The sequence below is a fragment of the Zootermopsis nevadensis genome, unplaced genomic scaffold (genome assembly GCF_977971745.1).
Source record: "Zootermopsis nevadensis isolate Lab colony 2312 unplaced genomic scaffold, Znev_1.0 Znev_ptg000028l, whole genome shotgun sequence".
NCBI lineage: Eukaryota > Metazoa > Arthropoda > Insecta > Blattodea > Termopsidae > Zootermopsis > Zootermopsis nevadensis.
Genome location: NW_028259160.1, coordinates 433,967 through 460,300, shown reverse-complemented (window position 1 = coordinate 460,300; position 26,334 = coordinate 433,967). Strand labels below are relative to the sequence as shown.

Here is a 26,334-nt window from a genome sequence, read left to right as displayed (position 1 = left end):
CATGTTCATTCTGCCGTAACGTCTAACGCAACAACGGATTCCGAGGTTAAAGTGAAGACGAGAGGGCGGGCCATTCTGGCAAAACCCACACTTGTCCTGGTGTTGTAACGCGATATCCTTTGACATTCGTTGGGAAGCCGAAAGCAACATCTTCCGCTCGTGTCCAATGTAATTCAGGACCCATGCAGCCTATTGCGTTCCCGCAAAGCAAAAGCGATTCACATCCTGTTCTGCTAAAGATTGCGTGGAACTTTCCTTTCCAGACCCTACACACTAGCACGGCACTAAAGTTAGAAACAGGCATGACTTTAACTGTACCTAAAAACATTCGCACATGACAACTCCGAATTTTTAGAAAGGCCTATAGTGGCCTGTACTAGCCGTCAACAAATTGCATGCGTCAAGGTCGCAGCAAAATTCTATAAAGTTACAACACGAACAGCGGAGCCCAGACGAGTGAAGACGGTTCAGAACCCGCTTCGTAGCAAAGCTAGCACGCTACACTGTCAACTAAGGGCCGCGTTAATGGGAGGGGGGGTGTCCTTCCGTGGCCTTAAAGCATGCAATTTGATGACGGCTACTGTCGTCAAAACTTCGCACAGAAATACATCACTACTTCATCTAAACATTGATTCATAATTCTCCATACTGTTTATACAGGCCCATATAACTGCTTGTTCTTTAAGGTAACATCTCGGAGAATGTGAGCGAATCAGAGCTTCAGGTACAATGTTTGGACTGATACGAACGAAAGTTAAATTTAAGATGGCTGTCTTCTGGGTTGTCATCTGGTTGGGTCGAGCGATGACTCATCATCCGGATGATGGAAACAGCAATGACCCCTGAATCGTTGGTAACTTTCTACAATTATACACGGCGCTATAACCCAGGAGACAAACCATCTTCGTACTCTCAGCCGCGAGAATCACAAACCCGACTAAAATTAAAATGACTTAACGAAACACCAAAAGAATGAAACTTAACTGAAAGATTTCTGTGATTAAACAAACGAACCAACAGACGGGCAGACACGTCACCCGACCTCATTATGCAAGGAATACCGATGTGAGCACTGCCAGAATACAAATCAGACCTGTTGTTACTGAACTAATTTTCTGTGTTTAGTAGCCGATCTGGTGCTAGGCCTAATTGTTAGCACGCAGTCAGAAATTACAGATGAAATGAAAGACGAAAAGTAACTTTCTGAGAATTGAGTTTCTCGTGTCCTTTCAACCACACAGATGGATGTAATACGTTCCTCCGAATCATTGGATACCAACCACCCAGGCTAACAGAACGGCATCACAACCCAAAAGTAGCCTTCTCGAACTCAGGTCCTCGGGAATGTGAAATTTGTCAATCGGTGAGGATGTACGCTGAAGACATGTGAAGTGATAGGACCCACAACCTAACGATGTACGAATGTAATTTGATTTGAAAGTCGCTCATTTAGTTCACAACTCTCCGAGATGGCAGTAGTAATCACCTTGCGATCGTTTTGCCATCTATAGTCCCTTTCGGCAATCACTTCTTCATCTGATCAATGTATGGCAGATAACCTAAAATAGTTAGCTATTGTCATTGATGCCATCCAATATCATTAATGAAATTCGTTTGGACAAAATTAGTGTTAAAATGGACTCTTCTTCATTTCTCCAAGTCTTACATTTCAAGAGCAATTTCTGACGTAAAAATTTATAACAAATTAAATGGCTAAGAACAACAATTCTCAATAATTGTCAAGCCTACCTCGTTCAATTTTAACACAGCTTTGTCTGTAAGATCTTAAACAAAGAGAAATAATAAACTAGAGCTACTGTTTGTTAGCAAAATAAAAACAATTATAATTAAAAAATCTAACCTTTGTGATGGCACGTCTTCCTGTGTATCATATTCCCCTCAAATTGTAGATTTACACCATGAAACTGAACTGTAGTCTTCATAACTGCTTCTTTCTTAGTATCACTTAACTATAAAACAGTTTCCTTCACCAATTACAGTTTACCGTAGATGCACTAACGATGTTAATATAATCACATTGTAATTGTTTGTTCTATATGCCCCTTTCAGCAAACAAGACTAAACAGCTAAGGAAACGATATTTCTGAACAAGGTAAGAATTTTCAAGATCGGGTTGTATAAGATATCCCCTCGACCAGCGAATAAAGGGATATTTATCTTTCATATACTCTAAATTTCCCTATCGTATTTATTTACTTTCCTGCGTTCATGTGTAGTGCGCGTATTCTTCTCTGATATCTGTAATATAAGTTACGAAGTTAGCATATAATGAGTTTTATCATTAATTTCATAAGGAAAATATTACAAACTATGTTGCAGTTAGTGTCAGTTGGTAAACGTACGATATCAAACTCTTTGAATGTATACATCAAAACGAATACGGGATGTACGCTGTCAGTTGATCTAGACCCGAAATGGTATATTAAAGATGTAAAGGAGCTGGTTGCACCACGGTTGGGATTATCACCTGAAGAAGTTAAAATCATTTTCGCAGGAAAAGAACTCCATGATTCAATCGTTATAGAGGTATGTTAAGTTAACCCTTCAAAGGTTAGAAGTAACTACAGGTGTCCCAAAAAAGATGTGTACACAGCAGAAACTTTGATGGCCGCTTGTCACTCAGTTGCTCACAGCTGTGAACTGTGCAACAAAGCTAACGGTGGTTATTTTTAACACCTACACTAGATTCGCTTCTTCACTAAGTGTCAATGGTGATGTATGTAATGGTTTAGTTTATTTCATTCATTGCGTTTGTGTGTGTATATAACTTTTCAGGACAGCCTGCATGAATACCAACTGTCATTAAATACATAACATAATGTCTCAGTTTGTTATGGTTTTCATATGATTTCAGAATAAAGAGCAATGAATATGACTGTGATCAAGATGTCATGTGTTTTCTTTGAAGAAAGAACAGCGTGTTTAGATATTATTTACATTAGTTTTGTCATATAAAATATTTCTTTACCTACTCCAAGAAAAGTCTTTAATGAAAGCTGTTGCACAACAGTTTCTTACAAACACTGTAAACCAGTGTGTTATTACATTGATTGACAAACATATTGGTTATGGTGTATTAAAAGAATTAATTCAAATTATTAATAAAGTAATAATACACATGTAAGGGAAATGTTAGGGGAATCCTTTATTTGCTAGACAGTTGGCTATAGGCAGTATGTATCCAGAAGGTTTTGTGACTGCCAATATTGACTGCAGTGTATATTAAAGCAAATGCTGAAATTGTTTCCAAGATCCAGGTTGTTACTGTATACTTATCTTGCAACTGCTGCTATTTATATTCAACAACATTACTACCTTACTATGGAGGCCATCAAGTTACTAATGTTTCTATGTTGTCCATCTTCAATTACATTCTTCTTTTTTTAGAAAAATGGGGGGGGGGGGGGGGGTAAGCTTGGGCATCTTATAAGAAAGTGCTGATCTTTCTCCCACTGAAGAAGAGTGTAATTTCTCACTGTGCTTTACTTTCCTCTTTCTCTTTTGCTGTCTTTCCAAACTCTTTCTATTTATCATTTAATTGATTAAAGAGCATGATTTTCTTATGTTATTTTAATCGATCAGCAACTAATGCTTTGCGCCATATGCTAGTAAATGCAGTCCATTAAATTTTCTCAGATTTGACTGGGATATAACATAATCACACTTCATGTACATTGTCAGTAACTTTGGTTCAAACAGGCTGGTAATATCTGAAATTGCCTTCTTTCATAATATTCATTGTTTAATGTAGTGATATATACCTGTCATGATGATAAAACAGGAAGTTAAAATAAACAAGTCAGCAGACAATGTGATTGGTATTGTGATAACATTTCATTTTAGTTGAGGAGGTACCATCTTGAAAGTAAAATTGCTCTGCTGTGTCATACGATGATACTGTGTGAAGTCTGAATCATTTATAGTAGAAGCACTTATATAGGATTGATAGATAGCATTGTTCATTAAACAATTGAACCAAGTTTATGTTCACCTGAGCCAAGTGCTACCAAGCATTAAGACGTATGGGTTAACTCTTTTATTTCGCATCTGAGAAGTATTCAATTAGAGTCCCAGCAAGAGGACCAACTGTCCTGTCCTTTTGTTCATGTTGTTCTAGAAAAATATTGTGATAGTTCTTTAAAGACAAATATGAATATCTTCAATATTTATATTCGTCGTGTCAGTTCTAATTTGATGTCATAAAACCAATGGGGTTGGTAAGAGCCATTGAGTGAAATAACTACATTTTCATATAGTAAATACAGCATCATCAAAGAGACTATGAACCAACTAGCAACATAAATTTTCACTCAGTAACTTGGTAATTTGTACAGGAGTAACATGTATGGTGTTGCCACCCATATGACTATACTATTTACAGGTCACGTAGGTCACCTAAAAGTCCAAAATTTTACATATATACACTTACTGATCACCATGAGAGTAAGTTAGTTAATCATTCAGTAAGAAAGGTTCAGTCTTTCCGTCTGTTAATCTGTTCTTGAATTCATTTGCCTTAGACGCCAGCTCTTTCAGTTACTGTCACAGTTAAATAAAGAATGGCATTGAAGTGACTGTTCTGAGGACCAGTGTGGTGTGGAATGTGTTCCAAACAAACTTTTATAGTGACACTTTTCAGGAGTGTGATCTGGGCCAGCAGAGTATTCTGCACGCTGTGAGATCCCATGCTTCCCACAGGAAGAAGCCTGGATCAGAGTCTCCTAGTGAGGGCTCAAAGCCTCTCAATGAGACACTCATGGACCTCCAGTTGAGTGACCATGAGCGTCGCAGTGTCAGGACTGATGAAGGTAAGTAGTATTTATGATGCATAATCATTATAGACAGAAAGTATTTAAATTAATTGCCAAAGGTAGTTCAGAGGGCTAGCCAGTTGAATAATGGTTTACTGCCCTGGGAATACTCTGTACAGTGGTGTTACATACTTAATTCTTCTGCTTTCAGATCGCGAGAGAAAGCGTGCACACTTCTATGTATACTGTGCATGGCCTTGTAAAGAGATGAAACTTGGCAAGCTGCGTGTGCGCTGCGCATCTTGTCGGAGTGGTGCCTTTACTGTGGACAGGGATCCACAGTGTTGGGATGATGTCTTAGAAGGTAGAAGAATCACTGGTGATTGTCAGAATGATAGCTGTGTAAGTGAACCTTTGCTGCAATACTGCTACAAGATACCATTTACTTTCTAACTTTTTTGCATAATTTTATTTTTACATCAAAATAAGTGTGGCACAGTTACGTGTAGTTTCCTCCTTGAAACTTTCATAACATCTGCCTGCTGTGAAGTCTTCTTAGGCAATCAGTCACATGAGAATGAAGTTAATGGCCAGTATTTCAGAGATTGTTTCTGCCACCATTATGAGGGGTTGGTGAGTTGAGCAACACTACTACCTAAAATTATTCATTGTTAGGACATTTTCCATCGTCTCTTCTTTAAAACCATGACGTTTCAGAGGCTGGTTCTGTCTCCGTCTTCAGGTGAGAGGTACCTACCTACTGTTGGGTCCCTTAGATAGAGCTGGTCTCTGCCACTGGTCTCCGAAACGTCGTGGTTTTAAAGAACAGACGATGGAAAAAGTCCTGACAATGAATAATTTTAAGTGTAAACTATCGGCATCAAAACCCTTTAGAATTGTACTACCACCTGTTGTATTTCTACCCATACTCAGGTCTCGGAGTCCAGTGTGGAGTCAGGTGCGTCACACAATCCTTATTGCTTATCCTGGACTGTCCAGATGATAGCTGTCATGAATTTTTCTTTTCCTGTATTTTGAAGGCCCTTCTTCATCAGAGTATGTTGATAGCTGGACTTCTGTGGTTCTTCCTTGCCATGGGCACAGGCCACAAATGTGTCATCAACATGTCTGTACCAGCAGGGAATTTGTAATTTTACTAAATTTTACTTTGCATTGTGTTGCTAACGTTGAAAGCACACATTGTACTTTTAACCCCACTGATGGTAGCTGCTGATAAAGTGAACACTTGGTTATAGTGTTAGACCAGAATCATCTCGAATTGTGTGAAAATTCTTGCTAGCTTATCTCTTTCATGTGACCAAGAGGGTTATCAAGTGACAGCTGTGAGTCATTGACTAGATTATAACTTTTAAAATTGTTCTAGATTGGGAGTGATGATGGACCAAAATTTGCAGAGTTCTACTTCAAATGTTTTGAACACACATCACAGGGAGAAGATGACCAGGCTGTGCCATTATATCTTATCAAGTCAAATGTGCGAGATGTTCCTTGCCTCGCATGCACTGATGTCAGGTAAAAATATGCTAAAATAATGCAAATTTTCAGCTGTTGTTCACATACAGTTTAGAGTTTGAAACAAAGTGTCAGTTGCCATTGCATGTCCCCAATGTAGGAAAATGCCACCATAAAATCACAAGGAAAAAATGAGCAGCGACTGATATCATACGGCACTGTCATATAGGAGCATGCACTAGTGTCTTCTTGTACCCTAGATCAACCAAATCTCAGAAGTAATCTGATGGTGCATGTTGCACCACCATTTAAAAAACACTTTCAGAAGAATTTTTGGTTACTGGAAGTGTTGATAACTTACTAATGGAGCTTACTTTGATGATCGTACAGGATATATAAATTTTGTTGCTTGTAGCATTCTATCAGAGAAAATCTGCTACATTGATAAAACTCTTCTCTGATCTTCATGTGGTCATCACATACCTGCATCACCATTCTTGGTACGATGTGTTATTAGAAACAGTGCTTCTGATTCATATAGCAGATAGTAGATGGATGGCAACTACCATCTGCATTTATCTTTTCTGTATCATGATGCTTGGTGTATGAGACATCCTTGCGCAGTTTTGCAGACTGTTCACTGCACCCATTATCTATCAACAATCAAAAATTATCCTTCAAGCATCTTGAATCAGGACATCTTTCTTCACCAAACAGTCTGAAATATCTGCAGAATATCCATCACTTAACTTTCCTAATTGCTGGCAAAATTCATATGTCCCTTCACTGTGGAAAATGATCCAATTCCTCACTTGGAAACCTTTCACACACACTGTTTTATTCTGAGTTGTGTAATCATTCTAGTCTGAGAAACTGAACAGTCACACTATCTATATGTATAGACACATGTTACATTATACACTAGCAAATCCAGAGTACAAATAGTCTTAATTGTTTAAGTTTGGCAAGAAATATTTCTTTCACTAATGTTCTTAACTAACTAACTAGCTGGCTTACCGAAACCGAAGATTCATCACCGAATTAACCAAAGCCCTCCACTGGACCGTCCTGAGCTTGACTAATGTTCTTACAAAGCAAAATATTCAGAGCAGAAGGGTGAGCGTGTTTAAGTAACATTTTGTGCATAACATTAAAAATATAAGCCTGCTATATAAAAGCATGTTCCAAGTTACCATACATAATAGAATGATTCTTCACCTCTAATTTTGAGTTGGAAGGGAAAAGGTCATTTTTCTTGCCACATAATTTCCGTTAGGTTCCTCTCTCAAAGTGGGATGGGAGGCATGCTCCATAGAGTGTTCAGTTTATTTTCAAACATTTCCTTGCAACATTAGAGCTCATTGACTGACTACAAGAGCAAAAGTATTGTTGGAGAGGTAATTATATCACATTGCATAGTGTCAGGAAAGTTTTCTCCATATGTTTCATTAACTGTTTACCACATCAGGAGTGTTTCACACTTAATGAGCCCTTTATGTTTGGATGAAGAGCTGTTTTTGAGAACTTTGATAAAGTTGTGTTTCAGCATCATGTAAATTTGTTTGGATTGTAATTGACCAGTATATATCAAAATTAAATTTGCTTGGCAACTTTTAATGCGATTCCCAGTACTAAGTTAGCAGAATCACGGACTGGCAGACTGATCCTCTGTATTGTGCATTACTTTTGTGTATGTGCGTTTTGCAATACAACAAATAAAGTGGGGACAGTTATTATTTTGCTGATGCTTCATATTGTGTGATGTGTGATAAGTTCAACCAGTCAGTGCACTTCACCTTTGACCTGTCATTGTATTCCTTGCTTTCAGTGACCCTGTGCTGGTGTTTCCGTGCGACTTGGCACACGTCACGTGCCTAGAGTGCTTCCGAGCATACTGTGTTGCTCGACTCCGGGACCGTCAATTCTGGTCGCATCCAGAGCATGGCTACACGCTGCCCTGCCCGGCAGGTTGCAAGGACTCCCTCATTACAGAGGTGCACCACTTCCGACTGCTCACCCCTGCTCAGGTTAGTGTAGGATGCATCTGTACAGTGGCTAGTAATCCTTTGTGATGTTGCCTTACATCAAGATGACTTGTGATTGATTTTTATTACTTATTTTTTGTGTTTGTCTGCTCTTCCCTCCCCACAAATGACTTCTGAACTAACTGATGCAGTATCAAAATTTTAGTGCTGAAATAATGCTTTTTAATTACTAACTATCAATTATACCAACAAAATATGAAGTTCTGAGGAGGGAGTGACAGTAGTACCAATTAAGGAAGGGTCCTGAAATTTTGTGATCATAAATGTTTGAAAAATATTAAACTTTTTCTATTTTTGCTTTTTGTGTGTAGAATGTGACTATCCTTCACTTTGTGGCACAGATTTTTGAATTTGGTCCTTGTGCAGTCTGTTATGCAAATGTTTGGTTCCCTTGAATTACACTACATTGAAGTCTGCATTCGTAAACTGTTCGGTGTTACAGTATGCACAGTACCAGAGGTTTGCAACAGAGGAGTATGTTCTTCAGGCAGGTGGGGTGTTCTGCCCTCAGCCAGGGTGTGGCATGGGCATCATTGCTGAGCCAGAGTGTCGAAGGATCACGTGTACCAACGGCTGTGGCGTGAGTGCTCCTCTAATTTGTCTTGTGCCCTATGAAAGTTACAATGATGGTGTTGTTATTGTTGTGAAGAGGATTTACTACATTTGTATTGAACTGCAGCCACTGATGAGCCCTATGGTGACTTTTGTGTGTTCCCTGCATGAAGTGCATAAAATAAATCGAAAAACGTGGGAAATCGTCCAAAAAACGCACAAAACCAAAAATTTTTGAAAAATTCTGAATTCAACATTTTTGTCGAAAATTTCGAAAATCTTTAGTTTTCTTCGCGTTTCATGCCATTTGCAGCCACTTTTAATTTTTTAAAATTTGGACAATTTTTGAAAATCTTGAGAAATTTCAATTTTTTCGAAAATTTTCAAAAAATTGAAAAACGTGGGAAATCGTCCAAAAAACGCACAAAACCAAAATTTTTTGAAAAATTCTGAATTCAAAATTTTTGTCGAAAATTTCGAAAATCTTTAGTTTTCTTCGCGTTTCATGCCATTTGCAGCCACTTTTAATTTTTTAAAATTTCGACAATTTTTGTATATCTCCAAAACTACTCTCCAGATTTTTGCTGAATTTTGTTATTGGGGTCTGTGGTAAAGTTATGCAGATTTTATTTTGATCTGTAGCAGTCCATTGTAAAGGCAACTTTACATGAAGCTGAAATTGAAGTTTGTATCACACATTAACTGAACATGAAGCTTTACTGTAGCTAACATGCCCTTCTGTTACAGTTTGTATTCTGCCGCCAGTGCCTGCAGGGTTACCATCTGGGAGAGTGTGTTCATGAGGGTGATGGCAGTGGAACCAGTGCATCCACAGGAGACTGTCAGTACAATGTGGATCCAGGCCGTGCAGCTCAGGTACATTTCAGCATGCGACTGTGTCACAAATGATGAAGTACTAACGTCAAATGCCAACGTTGAACTGAATCTTAAGCCAGTCCATTTCAGTGCACTTTACAAAAAAACAGTTTCTCCAAGTTCCATTTTAATGTTATTTTTCTGTTCCTCTCTTTGATCTCTAAACTGATAATTCTCAAAGATGTTTTCCTATCAAAATCCTATGTAGAATGTTCATGTGAAAATATGGCCTAATGTGGAACAGGCTTTCCAAGGATGTACAGGCAGGACTCGGTTTACGCAGCTTCAATTTACGCCCACTTCTCTTTTGCGCCTCTCATAGATCACGATTGGAGGGGGTGATGAGTCATGACTCAGCCCGACATTGTAATAAAACTTACATTGTAATAAAACTATAATACTAAATGATAAACTGCGGCATAAAATTTACATAATTAAACAAAAGGAGAATATAAAATGCGATGAGATCTTCTGTAGCAACGACCCCAACTGGGACTGGAGCTCAACCGTTAAGAGAGGAATTGAGACAGTTCTACAGCCATACTATAACTTATTATTAGAAAAGAAGAAAACCAAACAGACATTTATTCTATTGTTTCTAAAGCAGTAATTTTTCTTTCTTTTACTTAAACATTATACAATTATCAATATGTAAATTTTATAGAATAAAACATTCTTCAAGTGTTTTTTGTTGATTACTGAAAATCTTGGAACGGAACCTAGTGTATTTACATATGTTCCCATTATATTTTTGCTTCAGTTTATGCCGGAAATCTCGGGAACCTAACCCCGGCGTAAACCGAGTCCTACCTGTATTGCATTTTAAACACATGCCTGCTGTAGGTGTTATCAGTGAAATGTTGGTCTAATCAAGTCTGTGTTATTAACACGCATCTTTATTTCATTCCATGGATAATATAGTTAGCTAGATGACAATAGGATGTGGCATAAGTTATAATAATACAGAATAATTACAATTTATGCTATTATGAAGATTTCACATAATATATGCAAAGGGTTCACATAAAGTAGTGATGAGTTACAAATAAATCCTCCCATTACCTTAATCTGTAGCATATCAGTCCTTGTAAGTAACAGAACTGTCCTGTTCAGGCCCGGTGGGATGAGGCAACCAAGGTGGCCATAAAAGTGACGACAAAACCCTGTCCCAAGTGTCGTACCCCAACAGAGCGAGCTGGTGAGTGTTTTGTAATACATTAGTTTCATTGCAGGACAGTCTTAAATCAGAGATGAAGTCCTGAAGTCAGAATCTTAAAAAATACATTTAAATGAACGGGAAGTTAATAACTTTCTTCGTTTGCCCAAATAGTGTATCTGCGCACACTTGCTTGTTCTGCATCTTTGTGTTATTCTTTCTCAGATGTTTCCACTTGTAAGTGGGTTGTCTGACAACCAAATCTCTCCATCTGTCTCTCTTCCCATGGTTTTCCTTCTGTTTGACATCTCTCCAAACTTTTGTCCTCGGCTCGATCTTGGTCTCTTTCTTTGGTGTTTTCATTTTACCTTCCTGTTCTTCCGACTTCTAGGTTCTTTGGAATTCTCTCCTTGTTTCTTTTTAAAATATGTCCAAACTATAATTGAACTCTGATTGCCAATGTAATTCCCAACCACATTATTTTAGTAATATTTATTGTATATTTACATATGTAAGTTTTTTGTTTCTCATCACTGCTTGAGCACGCTGACATCTGCTGACGTGTTACTGTACGATTGACTAGCATGGCAGGGAAAGGAAGACAAAAATATAGGGTAAAAGTGAAACAACAACAAGTTGTGATGTTGGAGATGTGGCAGAATAGCTACAGATCTGATGGAGAACATTATTATTTTATTACTATGCAACATGGCACCAATGTAGTATGTATTCACTGTACCCGTACTCTGTATAGGCGGCATACTGAGAATTTACATTTACATCCTTGCTAGTATTCCCTTGGTTTAATTTCAAAACTCATGTGCAAGTATCGCCAGACTGATGTGTGCACCCCTTGAACATATGTGTTTGTGGTTAGACTTGATTTCATTTACAGTGGAGCTGAAACCCAGGGCCATCACAGATTAACAGATGTGCAGTCCTTATTCTGATATCCTCTATACATTAGTCAGTCTTGTGTCTTATGGAACCTTAATGTACTTAAATTGTGATGGTATTTTTCACCAATCTTTTCCTCATACTTAAATTAGTCGAATATGTGTTATGAGTGTATAGATGCTTTTAAGGAGGCCATGAAGAGATTAACAAATGACAAGTTAAAAATATATTAAAATTGGCCGTCAATCACAATATAAGATAATTAAAAGATTAAAATATCATTTTTCGTTCCTTATCGAGTACTCGATTTACATGTGGAATATCTTATAAATGACAAGTTTTTAGTTTTGCACAGTTATTTGCAGTTATGCCAACAGAGCAACATGTGTTTGATGTGTACAGGTGGCTGTATGCACATGGTCTGCACACGTCCTCAGTGCAACTTCCACTGGTGCTGGGTCTGCCAGACAGAGTGGTCCCGTGACTGTATGGGCAGCCATTGGTTTGGCTAGACATGCACAGAATGTTCAAAAGAAAACCTGGATTCTTATGTGTCCTGACTGTTTGAATATTGTTCCTGAAATCAATATTTTTATGGTTCCTTTGGTGGTCACATGAAAACTGAAGAAACTGAATACATAATGTCCACTGTAAAAAATGTACCGTGTATTAATTATAAATAAATTAATTTATGGAAAACTTGTGATGGTGAGAAGATCACCTGAGGACTGGAAAAACTATAATCATCTCTTTTTAAAAAGCAGATAAAAGAGCATTACAAAAATTACAGAGAAATTACACTGTTGAGTTACTGTTTAAAGTATATGAATTATAAATTTGAAACTGAAGACAGGTTGGAAATAAATTAGGGAAGGACATTGTGATTTTTGAGATAATTGATCAACATCTGATTTAATTTTTACTCTGAGATAGCTAATAAGAAAGAAATGGGAATTTAGAAAAGACAGATACCTTCTCGAAGGTATCACCACCTTGTCGAAGGCAATCTGCCGGGTGAGGAGGCTTGCGTGCTCAAATGACCCTTAGGGCTATGCCGGCCTGAGCTTCGGCTCATGGTAGGGTCACCCAAGCCGGACAGGTCTAAGGAGATGCGCTAGACTAAGAGTGATACCCTGGTCCTCCAGGTTGGGGGTTGGGTGTAGGGCTAACAACCTTTCACCTTTAAAAAAAATATGTGTTACGAAAAAATCAACCAAGCCTCGGATCAGGACGGACTCTTTGGCACGACCACGGCAATTGAAAAAGGACATGAGATTTGGTACCTGGAACATTAGGAGCCTCTATAGGGCTGGGGCACTGAAATCAGTGTGTAGGGAATTAGGGAATTATAAGTTAGACTTAGTGGCAGTGCAGGAAGTGCGATGGGAGGGGGAGGGCACGATCCCAGTGGACAATTTTACATTTTTCTATGGAAAGGGGAATGACAATCATCAGCTAGGGACGGGTTTTTTTGTTCATAGCAGAATTAGGGCAGCAGTTAAGAGAGTAGAATTTGTTAGTGACAGGTTGTCTTACGTAATTTTGGAAGGACGTTGGTGCGACATCATTGTCCTTAATGTTCATGCCCCAACTGAAGACAAAAGCGATGATATCAAGGATAGCTTTTATGAAGAATTGGAATCAGTATTTGATACATTTGGCAAGTATCACATGAAAATTCTGCTAGGAGATTTCAATGCAAAAATTGGGAGGGAGGATGTCTTCAAACCCACAATAGGCAGCGAGAGTCTCCATGCACTTAGTAATGATAATGGCGTCAGAGCAGTGACCTTCGCTACGTCAAAAGATTTAATTGTAAAAAGTACAAAATTTCCACACCGTGATGTTCATAAATACACTTGGACTTCCCCAGATGGCAGAACACACAATCAAATAGATCATGTTTTAGTAGATAAGAGAAGGCAGACAAATGTAATTGATGTGAGATCATTCAGAGGAGCAGATTGCGACACTGATCATTATCTGGTGGTAGCAAAAGTGAGGGAGCGGCTTTCAGTAAGTAGACGAACTAAACAAAATTTTGACACAGAAAGATTTGATTTGAAAAAATTAAGTGAGGGAGAGGCAAAGGAACAATATCAAGTTGAAATTTCGAATAGGTTTCAAATTTTAGAGACAAATGAGGATAATGAAAGTGTGGACATCAACAGGGAGTGGGAAAATGTCAGAAACTGCATCAAAATTTCAGCAAAAGAGAAACTAGGATACTACAGGAGAAAGCAAAATAAACCGTGGTTTGATGAAGAATGTTCAAAATTAATAGATCGAAGGAAGCAAACAAAATTTCAATGGTTGCAGAACCCAAACAAAACAAATGCGGATAATCTATGTAACGTGAGACGTGAGGCTAGTAGAACCTTTAGGACTAAGAAAAGGGAATACCTGAAGGGCAAAATTGCTGAACTTGAGACAAATAGTAAGGAAAAAAACATCAGAGACCTGTACAGAGGCATTAATAACTTTAAGAAAGGATATCAACCCCAGACTAATTTGGTAAAGGATGATAGTGGCAATTTGCTTGCAGATCCAATAAAAATTGTGAATAGGTGGAAAAATTTCTTTAGCGAGCTCTTAAATGTTCATGATACTGGTGATATTAGACAGATTAAAATGCATACAGCTGAACTGTTGGTGCCAGAACCTAGCTTAGATGAAGTGGAACTAGCCATTGGGAAGTTGAAAAGTTATAAATCTCCAGGAATTGATCAGATTCCGGCCGAATTAATTAAAGCAGGTGGCAAAGGGTTGCATATGAGGATCCATAAGCTTATTCAGTTAATTTGGGATAAGGAAGAGATGCCACATCAATGGAAGGAATCCATAATTATTCCTATTTATAAGAAGGGGGACAAGACTGAGTGTGGTAATTACCGAGGAATATCGCTGCTATCAACCTCATACAAAATTCTATCCAACATTCTTTTGGCAAGATTAACCCCATATGCGAATGAAACTATTGGGGATCATCAGTGTGGGTTCAGACGAAACAGATCAACGATTGATCAGATCTTTTGCATTCGTCAGATACTAGAGAAAAAATGGGAGTTCGGTGGGACTGTACATCAGTTATTTATAGATTTCAAAAAAGCCTATGACTCTGTGAAGAGAGAAGTGCTATATAATATTCTTATTGAATTTGGTATACCAAAGAAGCTAGTGGGTCTAATAAAAATGTGCTTAAATGAAACCTGCAGCAAAATTCGAGTAGGTAAATATGTATCTGAGACATTCCTCATCAAGAACGGTCTAAAACAAGGAGATGCTTTGTCTCCCTTGCTCTTTAACTTTGCGCTAGAATACGCCATCAGGAAGGTCCAAGGTAGGCAGGAGGGTTTGCAATTGAACGGGACACATCAGCTATTGGCATATGCTGATGATGTTAATTTATTGGGGGACGATATAAATACAATAAAGAGGAACGCAGAAGTTTTACTAGAGGCTGGTAGACAAGTGGGGCTGGAAGTAAATTCAGAAAAAACTAAGTACATGTTAGTATCTCGTCATCAGAAGACAGGCGGGCAAAATTATCTTAGGGTAGCTAATAAATCCTTTGAAAGGGTTACAAAGTTCAAATATTTGGGAACAACAATAACAAATCAAAATGATACTTGTGAGGAAGTTAGGAGGAGACTAAATTCCGGAAATGCTTGCTACTTCTCAGTCCAAAATATTTTGTCTTCCCGTCTGATTTCTAAGAACCTGAAAATTAAAGTATACAAAACAATAATCTTGCCTGTTGTTTTGTATGGGTGCGAAACATGGTCTCTCACTCAGAGGGAGGAACACAGATTGCAGGTGTTTGAGAATCGGGTGTTGAGGAGGATATTTGGGCCTAAGAGGGAAGACGATGGGGCGTGGAGAAAACTGCACAATGACGAGCTTAAAAATCTGTACTGCTCCCCCAGTATTGTGAGGGTGATTAAGTCGAGAAGAGTGAGATGGGCGGGACATGTAGCGCGCATGGATGGGACAAGAGGTGTGCACCGGGTACTGGTTGGGAAACCTGAAGGGAAGAGACCGCTGGGGAGACCTAGACGTAGATGGGAGGATAATCTCAGGCGGGATCTATCCGAGATAGGAGTTGAAGGAAACTGGATTTTGTTGGCCCAGGACAGGGTCCGGTGGAGGGCTTTGGTTAATTCGGTGATGAACCTTCGGGTTCGGTAAGCCATCTAGTTAGTTAGTTAGTTAGTTAGTTAGATATTTAACTCTATTGGCACCGGAAAGGCATGTGACATTGTAACACGAGAAATTTGGAAGGTGTTACACAGAGCAAATGTTTAAAAAATACTGTTATCTAGAATTAAGAATATTTTTGATAAAGGTGAAAACAGCATAAAATCTGAATGTTTCCAAATGTTTAGAGGGGTCAAACAGGGAAGTATTTAGCAGTAAAATCTCAGTATGGTGAAAATATTGTCTATCTCCTACCAAAGTACCTTATACGCTTATGTTAAAATATTTTCCAGTAATGAATATTTGTTTATTATAAGAACACTATGTGGACACTTTTTTTTTCATATCCAATACACACCACTCAGCATGGTGTGCATTGGTGGTAAGCAGGATTCACGACCCATCAGTACATGGGTTCAACCAGGACCCCGACATTTAACACTCCTGCTGTGACCCCCTTTTTGCGAAATGATGGTGAAGGTGGAGTAATCGTTGGGATGCCACGGAGAAACCGGGGAAACCCCGGATGAAAACTCCGTGATGCCTGGACCACGGCCTTGCCCAACACAAGTTGTAAATCTGAGCACCGCTGCGAATCGAACCCGGGACCCCAGTATTACAAGCCCAGTGTTCTAACCGCTATAACACCGTGATGGTTATGTAGACACTGTCTGAGGTGTATTTGATATACATGACTTTTCAGGAGTTGTCGTACTCCCATCTTCAGTTGATTGGTTATAATTGTACTGACACTTTTTTTTGTATTATTTATGACAGCAGTTGGCATCAGACCTGGAATAATTTTGAATATTAGTCTAGTTTGCTATCCACTAAACCTAAGTGGCCAATAAAAGTTCCGTTTGGATCTTTCTACTACGGAATAGGAAAAGTTAATGTGTAACACAAGTGGAGTTATAACTACAATCATTTCTGCATGTGGTCTAGTGGTTAGTGAACCAGCCTTGTGTTAGGAAAGTTCCAGGTTCAGTCCCAGTTGTTGTTACTAATAATATAAAAAATTAATGTCAGTATAATGACATCCATTAGCCTGAATATGATAATAGAGCCAACTCCGAAAATGCCAAGCAAATCAGATCAGAAAATCATATATATATCTTAGACAATGGACAGCGTCTGACATTGTTTTTTTTTGTAATGAATCAATGATCACTGTCACAAACCTAGAGAATGAAACATCCCCATTCAATGAAAAATTGTTGAGTTTGACAATTGCTTCATAGTATTATTTAGAATTATATTTCATAAAACATGCTTTATGTGTCACAAGCATACAAATCTCTGCATATACTGTAATGTAGTATATCACTTTAGCAAATTATAAGAGGGGTCCTCAGTGGCCGCGCGGTCGCTGGGACCATGGGTTCGAATTCCACTCAAACCATGGATGTTTGTCAGCATTTTTCTGTGTTGTGCTGTCCTGTGTAGAGGTAGTGGCCTTGCGACGGGCCGATCCCTCGTCCAAGGAGTCCTACCGAATGTCTATAGATCAAGCCAACGAAAAGTTGACCCTGTCTTGGGCCAACAAAATCCAGTTTCCTTCAACTCCTGTGTCCCATAGATCCCGCCTGATATTTTCCTCCCATCTACGTCTAGGTCTCCCCAGCGTCATGAACTGTTTCGTAAACTGAGAGTTGCCTGTGCTGTGAAGACATAATGAGCCAATGCGTAGTATTTTATTCACCAACTCTATCAGCCTGCTGCCGAAGTTAAGTTCAGTAGTTAGACGCCTTTCTGTTAGCAAGCGCCTTAATAAAGGAATAAATCGCAAATGTTGTCATTATCATTATCATTGTTTAGTAAAGTTGAATTTCTGCATTATCTGATTTCTTTATACAAAGGTACCACTGGTATTTTTTATCTTTGGTCTTTCATAGCATAGATGAACTCTTGACGGGGACACCAACCTAAAGAAAATCGATGTTGGAGAACTAGTATCACAGATCTAACATATAAATATTAAGCCAGTGGATCCAGTCAATTTATAGTTGATTCACTACATATTATTAAATTACGGGGTTTTCTCCATATAACTGTCACGATTGTATACATATATCACATGAAGTTCTCTTCTCAGTTTCGTGAACAGCAATTTTGTCGATTTTTTTATTTAAGTAAAGCCACAGACCCCTGTGTTGCAAACATCGCTTGAAATCACTAAAAGTGTTTTATTCGGGAAGATACGGTGAGTAGTTCACTATGCTCAGATGAATGCGAAGGTATTATCTTTTCGTTAACATCTTTCACCAGATGCGCTACAATTTTACAAATGGTGGATGAACTTCAAAATTATTTATACGAGAATTACAATGGAGAATGTCTGCTTGTTTTTCTCGAAACATGTGAAGCACAGGTGAAGCTGCAGGTATATTTATTTACTTTTTGCTACTATATCATGAAGAGCTCGTTTAGATTCGTGTTTAAATAGGTATGTGTTGGAAAGCAAGGTCTTGCAAATAATTTGCAACATTTGTCGTCCTGTAACATCGTAGTGATTTTAGAACTCTTACGACGTTTAAGGTGTGTTCATTTTAGCAGATGATGTTTCTTGTGATTTTAGGTGCTGAAATCAGTTTAACAAATTCGTATTCTGCTTATTTGAGATAATATTTAGAAATGGGACTACTAGCGTTTAAATAGATCCCAGAATTCTACTTTGCTATTTTTATTATAAATTTATACATTTTCCAGAATAATATATAAAACGACAGGAATGTGATACTATGTAAGACTTGCCTATTTTGTGGAACTGTGAACTTTAGATATGGATAAGTTGCAGGCTCTATTCTATAAGATGGCTGGATCATATTTTAATTTTTTGTCATTAATTGTATAGTTTGGTATTGGCTAGTGGGATGAGATGGAAAATGACAATGATAGTGGCATTCACCTCCATCACGTATTCCTGTTATATGCCTTTATGTTTATTTGAGGGGCAACTTTACCTTTCTATCTCCTGGATGTAAGTGACATGTGTTAACCGCTTGAGCGATAGTTCTCAGTTAATTCTGAGATGTGATTTTGATAGACATAACCACTCCCTATTCACCATTTATTGTTGTTTGCTCAGTTACACATACTGTTTTTCATTCTAAGCTAATATTATTATATTTTATACTCATATTTTCCAAGACTCTTTGTATTGTGATTAGCTCTCTGGATGTGTGAAACAATTGCAGGTTGTTTGAACACTAAGTGTGATGGCAGTACAGGAAGCTCGAGGGGGCTGTGCACAGGAGAGCAGTATTGTAAGTAAGATTTTAGGTGTGGCAAGAATATTGAGATTTTAAAAGAATTTCACTTGTATATATCACACCCAAGTTTGTATAGTCATGTTTAAGATCAAGATACTGTAGTTTGAGATTACTATTGGTCTATGTAGGTAGAAGTGAGAGGATAATATTAAATTATCTTAAAGAAATATGTTTAATTTTAAAAATGTGGCTGAACCAGACCTATCTGTAATTTAAGCATAGAAAGGAAAGCCACTGACAAGTAGTGAAAAATGATGTTTGTTAAATATTTTCAACATTTTGTGAAGATAGTTTTTGGGGTACTCTAGATGAAGTGAGAAGTTTAGTGGCTGATTCAGTTGGTATATCCAAGGCTAGCATTTACCACGTAAGAAAAAGAACATATGCAGATGGAAAGTTATGTACACCAATGAAAATGCAGCGAGAAATATCATTAAGAGAGAGAGAGAGAGAGAGAAGAGTAACAGGTTTATGAAAGCCCTTAATCATAAAAAAAACTATTTTTTCAGGTGGAAAATTCCAACCTTGAATAAAATATTAGCTAAAATTAATAGTGATGATTATGTGCCTATTTTTTCTCACATGCTTTTGAAAGTAATGAACTTCATTTATATTATACAAAATTGTCATTGTTTACTCGCCAAGAAGGATGAAATAGTGTTATGAAGGGCTAAAGTTTCTATGCCTAATTAAGAGATTTCTAGAGATGGGATATATATTTAGTAAACAAATGAAATAATCCCATATTTATGACTGTTAAACAAGAGTTATACTTGATTAATCTCATTTGGAATATCAAGGAAGTGAACATGTGGGAATATGAGCCGGGATAGCTCAGTCAGTATAGTGACTAGCTACGGGCTGGACGACCGGGGTTCGATCCCCGACGGGGGCAGAGGATTTTTCCTCTAGCCTCTGTGTCCAGACCGGCTCTAGGGCCCACCCAGCCTCCTATCCAATGGGTACTGGGGTCCTTTCCCAGGGGTAAAGCGCGACTGGGGCGTGATGCTGACCACTCACCCCATCTAGTGCCGAGGTCAAGAAAGAGTAGGAGCTATACCTCCACTCACCCTAAGCGCCTACATGGCGTATAGTGGGACGCTTTACTTTTTTTGAACATGTGGGTATATGGACAGCTTTGTCAAAGGAGCAGTAGAATGCATTGTCATCAGCTTGGCTGATGATACAGATACTGATGACAGCAGTGAAGTTGACATGGAAGGGATAGAATATCTGTCTCCAAGGTAGCAACTAAAAATTTGGTTAATTGCTGCACACTGAAAAGTCGGAATAAAGAGGTTGTAAAGGAATTTGAGGCAGTGTTCAATATTTAGTGTATCGTCCAGGAAGACTGATTCAGCAGATGAAATGCTGTATGACACCATGCATGTTTATATGTTACGTGTCTGCACGACTGTTTTGTGTGACATGACATTCCTTAATATCGGCGCAGTAAATCACTGTAAAATAAGCACTATTATTATTTGCCGAAGATAGAGAAAATTAATTTAATGTGATGTGTGATGATATTTGAAGTATTTTGTTTGATTTTTAGCCATCCCTGGAAGGTGATAAAGCTCTAGAGGCAAGGTTCGAGTGTCCAATCTGCTTGCAGTGTCTCTCAGAGCCTGTGCTGACACCATGTGGACACCGTTTCTGTAATGCTTGTATTCACAAGTGGCTACAGTAAGATATACCTCTCAGAAATACTGTGAAGTTTAATTAGTGCCTTGCATTTTAGTCATCACTATATGTGTGGTATTTGTTGTTACAGGCGTGAGGGTGGGGTGTGTCCTGTGGATAACATGCCTCTCAACGCAGAGAAGGACCTCTTCCCAGACAACTTCACCCGCAGAGAGATTCAGGAGCTGGACGTAAAAAAACCACAGGTCTGTAAGGATTGTCATATCAGAGAAATGATTCTTACAGACAATTTAAAAAATGTATAGCAGAAATATTGAGTTGTGTAGTATATTTGATCCCTCCTTTGTAACTTGTGTTTGCTGTTGTTGATACAGTATGTACATTTGTACAAAAAAAAATGTTTAAATTAGTCTTTCTGCCTGTTTCATTCTTGTGTTTATTAGTTTTTGTTTGGTTTCTTACACTTTAAGCCTGAATTTAATGGTAACACTGCCACGGTGGTCTAGCGGTTAAAACGCTGGGCTTGTAATACTGGGGTCCCGGGTTCGATTCCCGGCGGTGCTCCGATTTAGAACTTGTGTTGCGCGAGGCCGTGGTCTAGGCATCACGGAGTTTTCCTCCGGGGTTTCCCCGTGGCATCCCAACAATTACTCCACTTTCATCATCATCTTGCAAAAAGGAGGTCACAGCAGGAGCGTTAAATGTCACGGTCCTGATCGAACCCACATACTGATGGGTCGTGAATCATGCTAACCACCAATGCACACCATGCTGAATGGTGTCTAGTGGATATGAAAAAAGAATGGCAACACTTAATTATGAAATTGGTAAGAATTGTTTAAGCTCTTTTATTTCTGACTGCGTGGATACTTAGAAAAATTCTGTAGTTTATTCGCAATTTGGTGTAGAGACGCAAAGCAGAAACCATGTCAAGAAGCATACATCATGCAACCTATGAAAATTGTAATTGACTTTTGCAGAATATATATAATAAATCTAGTGCTTAATTCAGAACACAGTAAAAAATTTCATTATTACTGGCGGTACAACATATTCTGTTGTCCAATAATTCTTAAAAGAAATATGTTTTGGATAATTGCACTTTTCTTTTTGTTTTTATACATAGGATGCTGTTTTTCACTACAGAAGTATTCATGCCACCTCAAAGAATGAGTTGCCACATGTTCATATATAACGCATAGGTTATGTTCAGTTCACTTTGGTAAGGTCACTATGCTCGCTTCATGCATAAAGAGGGCTTTGCTGAAAAATGTGCATTGATGAACATTGAGATGGTGCACCAAAAATTATGTTTACAGTTACTAAAGACACTACAGCAAGTCCATGTAACACATTTACTTGTGTAGATATGATCAGAATCTTGATTTACTATGCTACAACTTAAGAAGTGGTGGTCTGTACGATTTATGGCCCAGTCCTTCTGCTGTTTGGTCAAACTGCAGCATGTGCCGTGTGTTGGCTTGATGTCAGTGTCAGCAAGTTGTCTCTGATTACCACAATACAAGTTTATGTCGAAAGTGTGACCTGTCTGTCTCACAGTCTGTAAAGGTTTATTCTGGAGTGTTTGTGTTCTTTGGGGTTACTGCCTGAACACAACTTTTTCCTTGAATAGGAAAGTGATTTAATCTACTGAGTGTTCATTAGGCTTATATACTTCTGAAGGTCTTAAATTTAGATTGTCAGATGCAACTCTCTGCTTTCAAAATCTGTCATAGTTTGGAGAATTTTTATTGGGTGGATCCTCGTTAACTGAAAAAATATAAATGTTTTGGAATATGCAAAGAATGATCATGCACCATTATTTGAGGAAGAAAGGTGTTATATGTTGTATGAAGTTAAGCTTTTGCGGCAAGTGAAGTTGATGAAAGATTCTTGGGCTCCAAGCCGCCTCAGGTGGTTGATCAGTGAACAAACCGTGTCTTCTGCCAATGTTTCGAGAATTAAGCCATTGAGATCCGCCTACTTGACAACAACTTCAATAGGGATGATGGTTTCAGTCTGAGCTGGTCCTGGTATCCTGTGACTAAACTGCTGTCCGCCCAGAAGGCCAAGTCAGCTAGTGCGAGCACATGACCTCAACTGCCAGTTCCCATTTGCCAGCGTGAAACAAGGCAATAGATAGGCTGCCAGCAATATCATTATTACCTGCCATCCACCGCCAGTTCCCATCAGCTAGTGGGCAACAAAGGAACGGACTGGTTACCCAGCAGCCCTGAGGATGAGAACAGAGATTTTTCTTGAAATGTTGGCAGAAGATACAGTTTGTTCACCGTTCAGCCACCTGACGCGGCTTGTAGCCTGAGAATCTTTCATCTAGTTATATATTGTTTATCCCAGGACCAGTAATCCCTAATAAAGGAGTAAGCCTTGGAAAGAGCCTGTTTGTTCTCTTCCCACTCTTTACTCAGCCCCTCCCCCTCTGATACCTGCTTGGAGACTTTCTGCTGGCCTGGAACTATTTGCTCTTCCCTGATTCTCAGTCAGACTTACAATCGTAAGACAAGACAAAAATAGGATACATTAATTAAAAATACAGCATTGCAGAAACTTGAGAAGAAACCCTAGTCAATACAGGACATTATAGTAGTTTGTAACCGCATAGCACATAGAATTAGCATCAAGGTAAGAGTTGTTCATATGCTGAGCCATAAAGTTAAATTTTGGCATAGGGTGTCAAGTGTTGGACTGTTGCAAATTAAAATTAAATTCACCTTGCAATTTTTAGTCTAGATTACCCAGAATAAATTTATTTGAAATCCTTGTAGTAATTTTTGTGGTGACACATTTGACAGACATACAGATGGGCTGTTCCCCTATATGCACTTTTTATAAAGAAAAAAAAATTCAGTGATTGTTTTGTAGTGCCATTGTTTAAGATTTTTTGGGGTCAGGTTCTGTTAGATCCAGTGCATGCTTTTGTTGCATATCAGCCACAACCCTCATCTTTGACAAAATCAAAACTGTGTGTGGTATGGTCCCTCTTGGCAGTTATCTTTGTTATCGTATGAGCACATCTCATTACTGGAATGAATTTGTCGTAGACTCTTGCCAGGTGGACAGAAACTATAAATGTGGCATTAAGAAATTTGTACTAACTGTCATCATTGGTTCTGCAACCCATGTGGGTCTTGGCTGCCTCTACGGAGGTTTCTCGGTCTTTGAAGTGTGCATTTGTGAGTAGTGAGTGACCAGCCCACTGCCTCTGCACAATTTCTACTCAATCCCAATTTGACTGCCAGAGCCATCTAGCAGTCAATCGGGAAACTTGGGTGAGAAATGGCTGCTGAATTTTGCTTACGAAACATCTTGTTCATGCTCGTAAGGTTCTTTTATATGCCGTAAATCTACGACATGGGACCGCCGGCTTTACTTCCCCTCCGAAGGAACTTGTGCTATGGATTTTTATCATCCTTAAAAATCCATCGACCTCGGCCTGGTTTGAACCTGCGAACCTTGAGTCCAGTGGCGAGCACGCTAACCACTAGTCCGCCAAGGGCAACGTGATACTAACTATAGATGGAGATTATCTGGTTTGTTGTGCCATGTAGTAGTTAGGGGCTGAAGTGAGGAGTGTTAGGATGGGGGTGGTTTATATAGGTTTAGGTAAAGAATCAGTTCAGATGGATTAAGCAAAGTTTTGGGTTAATGAAGGGCTAACAATTTGCACTTAAATTTCACAACCACTTGAAAACATGAAACCAAAAATATTTTGTGTAAATACCTTGCAGAGATGTCACCATACAAAACTTATTTATGTGACATTTAGTGGCTGAAGTTTCATTAATTTCACAAGTTTTTGCAAGCTCCATTCTAGTATTGATGGCAGAGGGTTAGAAAATACCATCTGTGGAGGCAAGGTCTCCAGTGACATGCTTCATGTAAATTTTCACGAAAACCAGTAAAAGTTTGTGTTACGGATGTTACTAAATCGGGTGCTTGCTGGTATTGTTCTACAGCTCCATTTTGGTGTGTCTCACATTTCTTTCCACAAAATCTTGTGGACGAACAGAGACACTCAAGGCACTGATGTTTGCTTTATTTACTTGTTGTTTGAGTCCACAGAAAGGACAAGACTTGGGTTCACAGATGGTTGACTGCAGTTTCCGAGAAGTTGGCTGTCTGGCGTCGGTGCACCCAGATGAGCTGGTAACACACCTTGACACACAGATACACTACCACACGAGTGTAAGTTTGTCTCTGTGCCTTACCAGCATTTCTCCCATGACGGTATTTTAATAAGGTTATGAGATGGGTGTTTTTATGTGATGTTCATAGCAAGATCATAAATCACAAACTTTGTAATTGACATGTTCTGTTTTGTTTTATCAGATTTTAATTAAATATTGTCTTTGTGATGATGAATATACACAGAATGTTTATACTGTCTAAAGGGAACCAAATTTTTTTTTTATTTGTGTTAAGAAGAAATTAGATACAAATGAAAACAATTAGAAAACTGGAATTCAGCAGACCTTAGAAAATTTACTTAGTATGTTACACCTCAGAACACTCATCCACACACAAGGCTACTTCACATTGGGACAATGGTGAACTTTTTATAAATTTTTTCACATATTTTATGCACATGACATACCAATTTGTTAGTTTTGGCATCGTGTTTGTTGGCAATATTCTTGTTACTTTGTCGTCCTTACTATGTCATCATCTGTACAGGGACTTATAATTGGGCAGTAGCTCAGTTATTAATGATAAGGCTACTTGATGATTTCTGTCTTCTGGGTTGTTGCGCTGTGTAGTCTGGTCGATGTTAACCAACGTTTCAGAGGTCATACTGCCTCCGTCATCAGGGCGATGAGTATGAAGATTTCTGTCTTCTAGGTTGTTGCGCTGTGTAGTCTGGTCGATGTTTACCAACGTTTCAGAGGTCATACTGCCTCCGTCATCAGGGCATCGCAACGTTGGTAAACATCAACCAGACTACACAGCGTAACAACCCAGAAGACAGAAATCTTCATACTCACCGCTGTGAAAACCTCAGATCTTACATAAGGCTACTTGTTTAGGAAAGATTAAGTTTAACGTGAACAGTTATAGGTGATTGGTTGACTGCATGTGTAAGTCACCGGTAGTTTCAACATTTTGAAACATGGAGAAAGTTGAGTGAAATTAGTGAGGGTGGTTGGGTAAAACTGTTCCGGCCAATTTGTGAAGTTCCTTTTTCTTTGTTGGAGTCGGGCAGCAGTTTAAGAAACCACACATGAACTGTAAGAAATGGAACCGTGATTCAAAATATATCAGTGTTTCTGCCATTATGTAGGAAGTACACAAGCACAGTGAAGCCCCAATTTAAGGTTTGCCTAGGGATAAAACATTTTGTACGTTAAATTGAGAAAAACCTTAAAAGAGGGTTACATCAGAATGAAATAGAAAACAACTCCTTTGGTTATAAAACTACTTGCAAAATGTAG

The 26,334-nt window shown here is 38.5% G+C and overlaps 3 protein-coding genes across 13 annotated transcripts in view; 2 read left to right on the top strand and 1 right to left on the bottom strand.

Moving 5' to 3' along the window:
* The window catches only part of LOC110831753 (LIM domain only protein 3), a 99,715-nt gene extending 97,596 nt beyond the window's left edge, over nucleotides 1–2,119 (bottom strand). For both annotated transcript variants that reach the window (XM_087357629.1, XM_087357627.1), the window contains exon 1: nucleotides 1,862–2,119. Coding sequence is in view for 1 of the 2 variants with exons in the window: in XM_087357627.1 (XP_087213753.1) it covers nucleotides 1,862–1,943 (82 nt within the window). In the remaining variant the exon portion in view is untranslated. The remainder of the gene's footprint in view (nucleotides 1–1,861) is intronic.
* Nucleotides 2,120–2,199: 80 nt separating this feature from the next.
* On the top strand, nucleotides 2,200–12,470 carry park (E3 ubiquitin-protein ligase parkin). Its single transcript, XM_022057250.2, has 9 exons — nucleotides 2,200–2,547; nucleotides 4,661–4,829; nucleotides 4,984–5,174; nucleotides 6,157–6,305; nucleotides 8,074–8,272; nucleotides 8,733–8,870; nucleotides 9,590–9,718; nucleotides 10,832–10,916; nucleotides 12,174–12,470. The coding sequence occupies exons 1-9, from the start codon at nucleotides 2,290–2,292 to the stop codon at nucleotides 12,281–12,283; spliced, it is 1,428 nt and encodes a 475-aa protein (XP_021912942.1). The 5' UTR covers nucleotides 2,200–2,289; the 3' UTR covers nucleotides 12,284–12,470.
* Nucleotides 12,471–17,652: 5,182 nt separating this feature from the next.
* LOC110826527 (TNF-receptor-associated factor 6) overlaps nucleotides 17,653–26,334 on the top strand; it is a 68,936-nt gene continuing 60,254 nt past the window's right edge. The window contains exons 1-6 of one of the 10 annotated variants that reach the window (XM_087357625.1): nucleotides 17,877–18,171; nucleotides 18,823–18,948; nucleotides 19,166–19,234; nucleotides 20,796–20,926; nucleotides 21,015–21,129; nucleotides 24,968–25,090. In XM_087357625.1, coding sequence (XP_087213751.1) covers nucleotides 19,187–19,234; nucleotides 20,796–20,926; nucleotides 21,015–21,129; nucleotides 24,968–25,090 — 417 coding nt within the window. In that variant the 5' untranslated portion in view covers nucleotides 17,877–18,171; nucleotides 18,823–18,948; nucleotides 19,166–19,186. The other 9 variants (XM_022057245.2, XM_022057248.2, XM_022057242.2 and 6 more) reach the window with 9 other exon arrangements.

Coding starts and splice junctions, on each gene's coding strand:
- park (XM_022057250.2), top strand. CDS start 2,290: ATGAGTTTTATCATTAATTTCATAAGGAAAATATTACAAACTATGTTG. Junction 5,175..6,156: donor ATTGTCAGAATGATAGCTGT/GTAAGTGAACCT, acceptor AAATTGTTCTAG/ATTGGGAGTGATGATGGACC. Junction 6,306..8,073: donor CTCGCATGCACTGATGTCAG/GTAAAAATATGC, acceptor CCTTGCTTTCAG/TGACCCTGTGCTGGTGTTTC.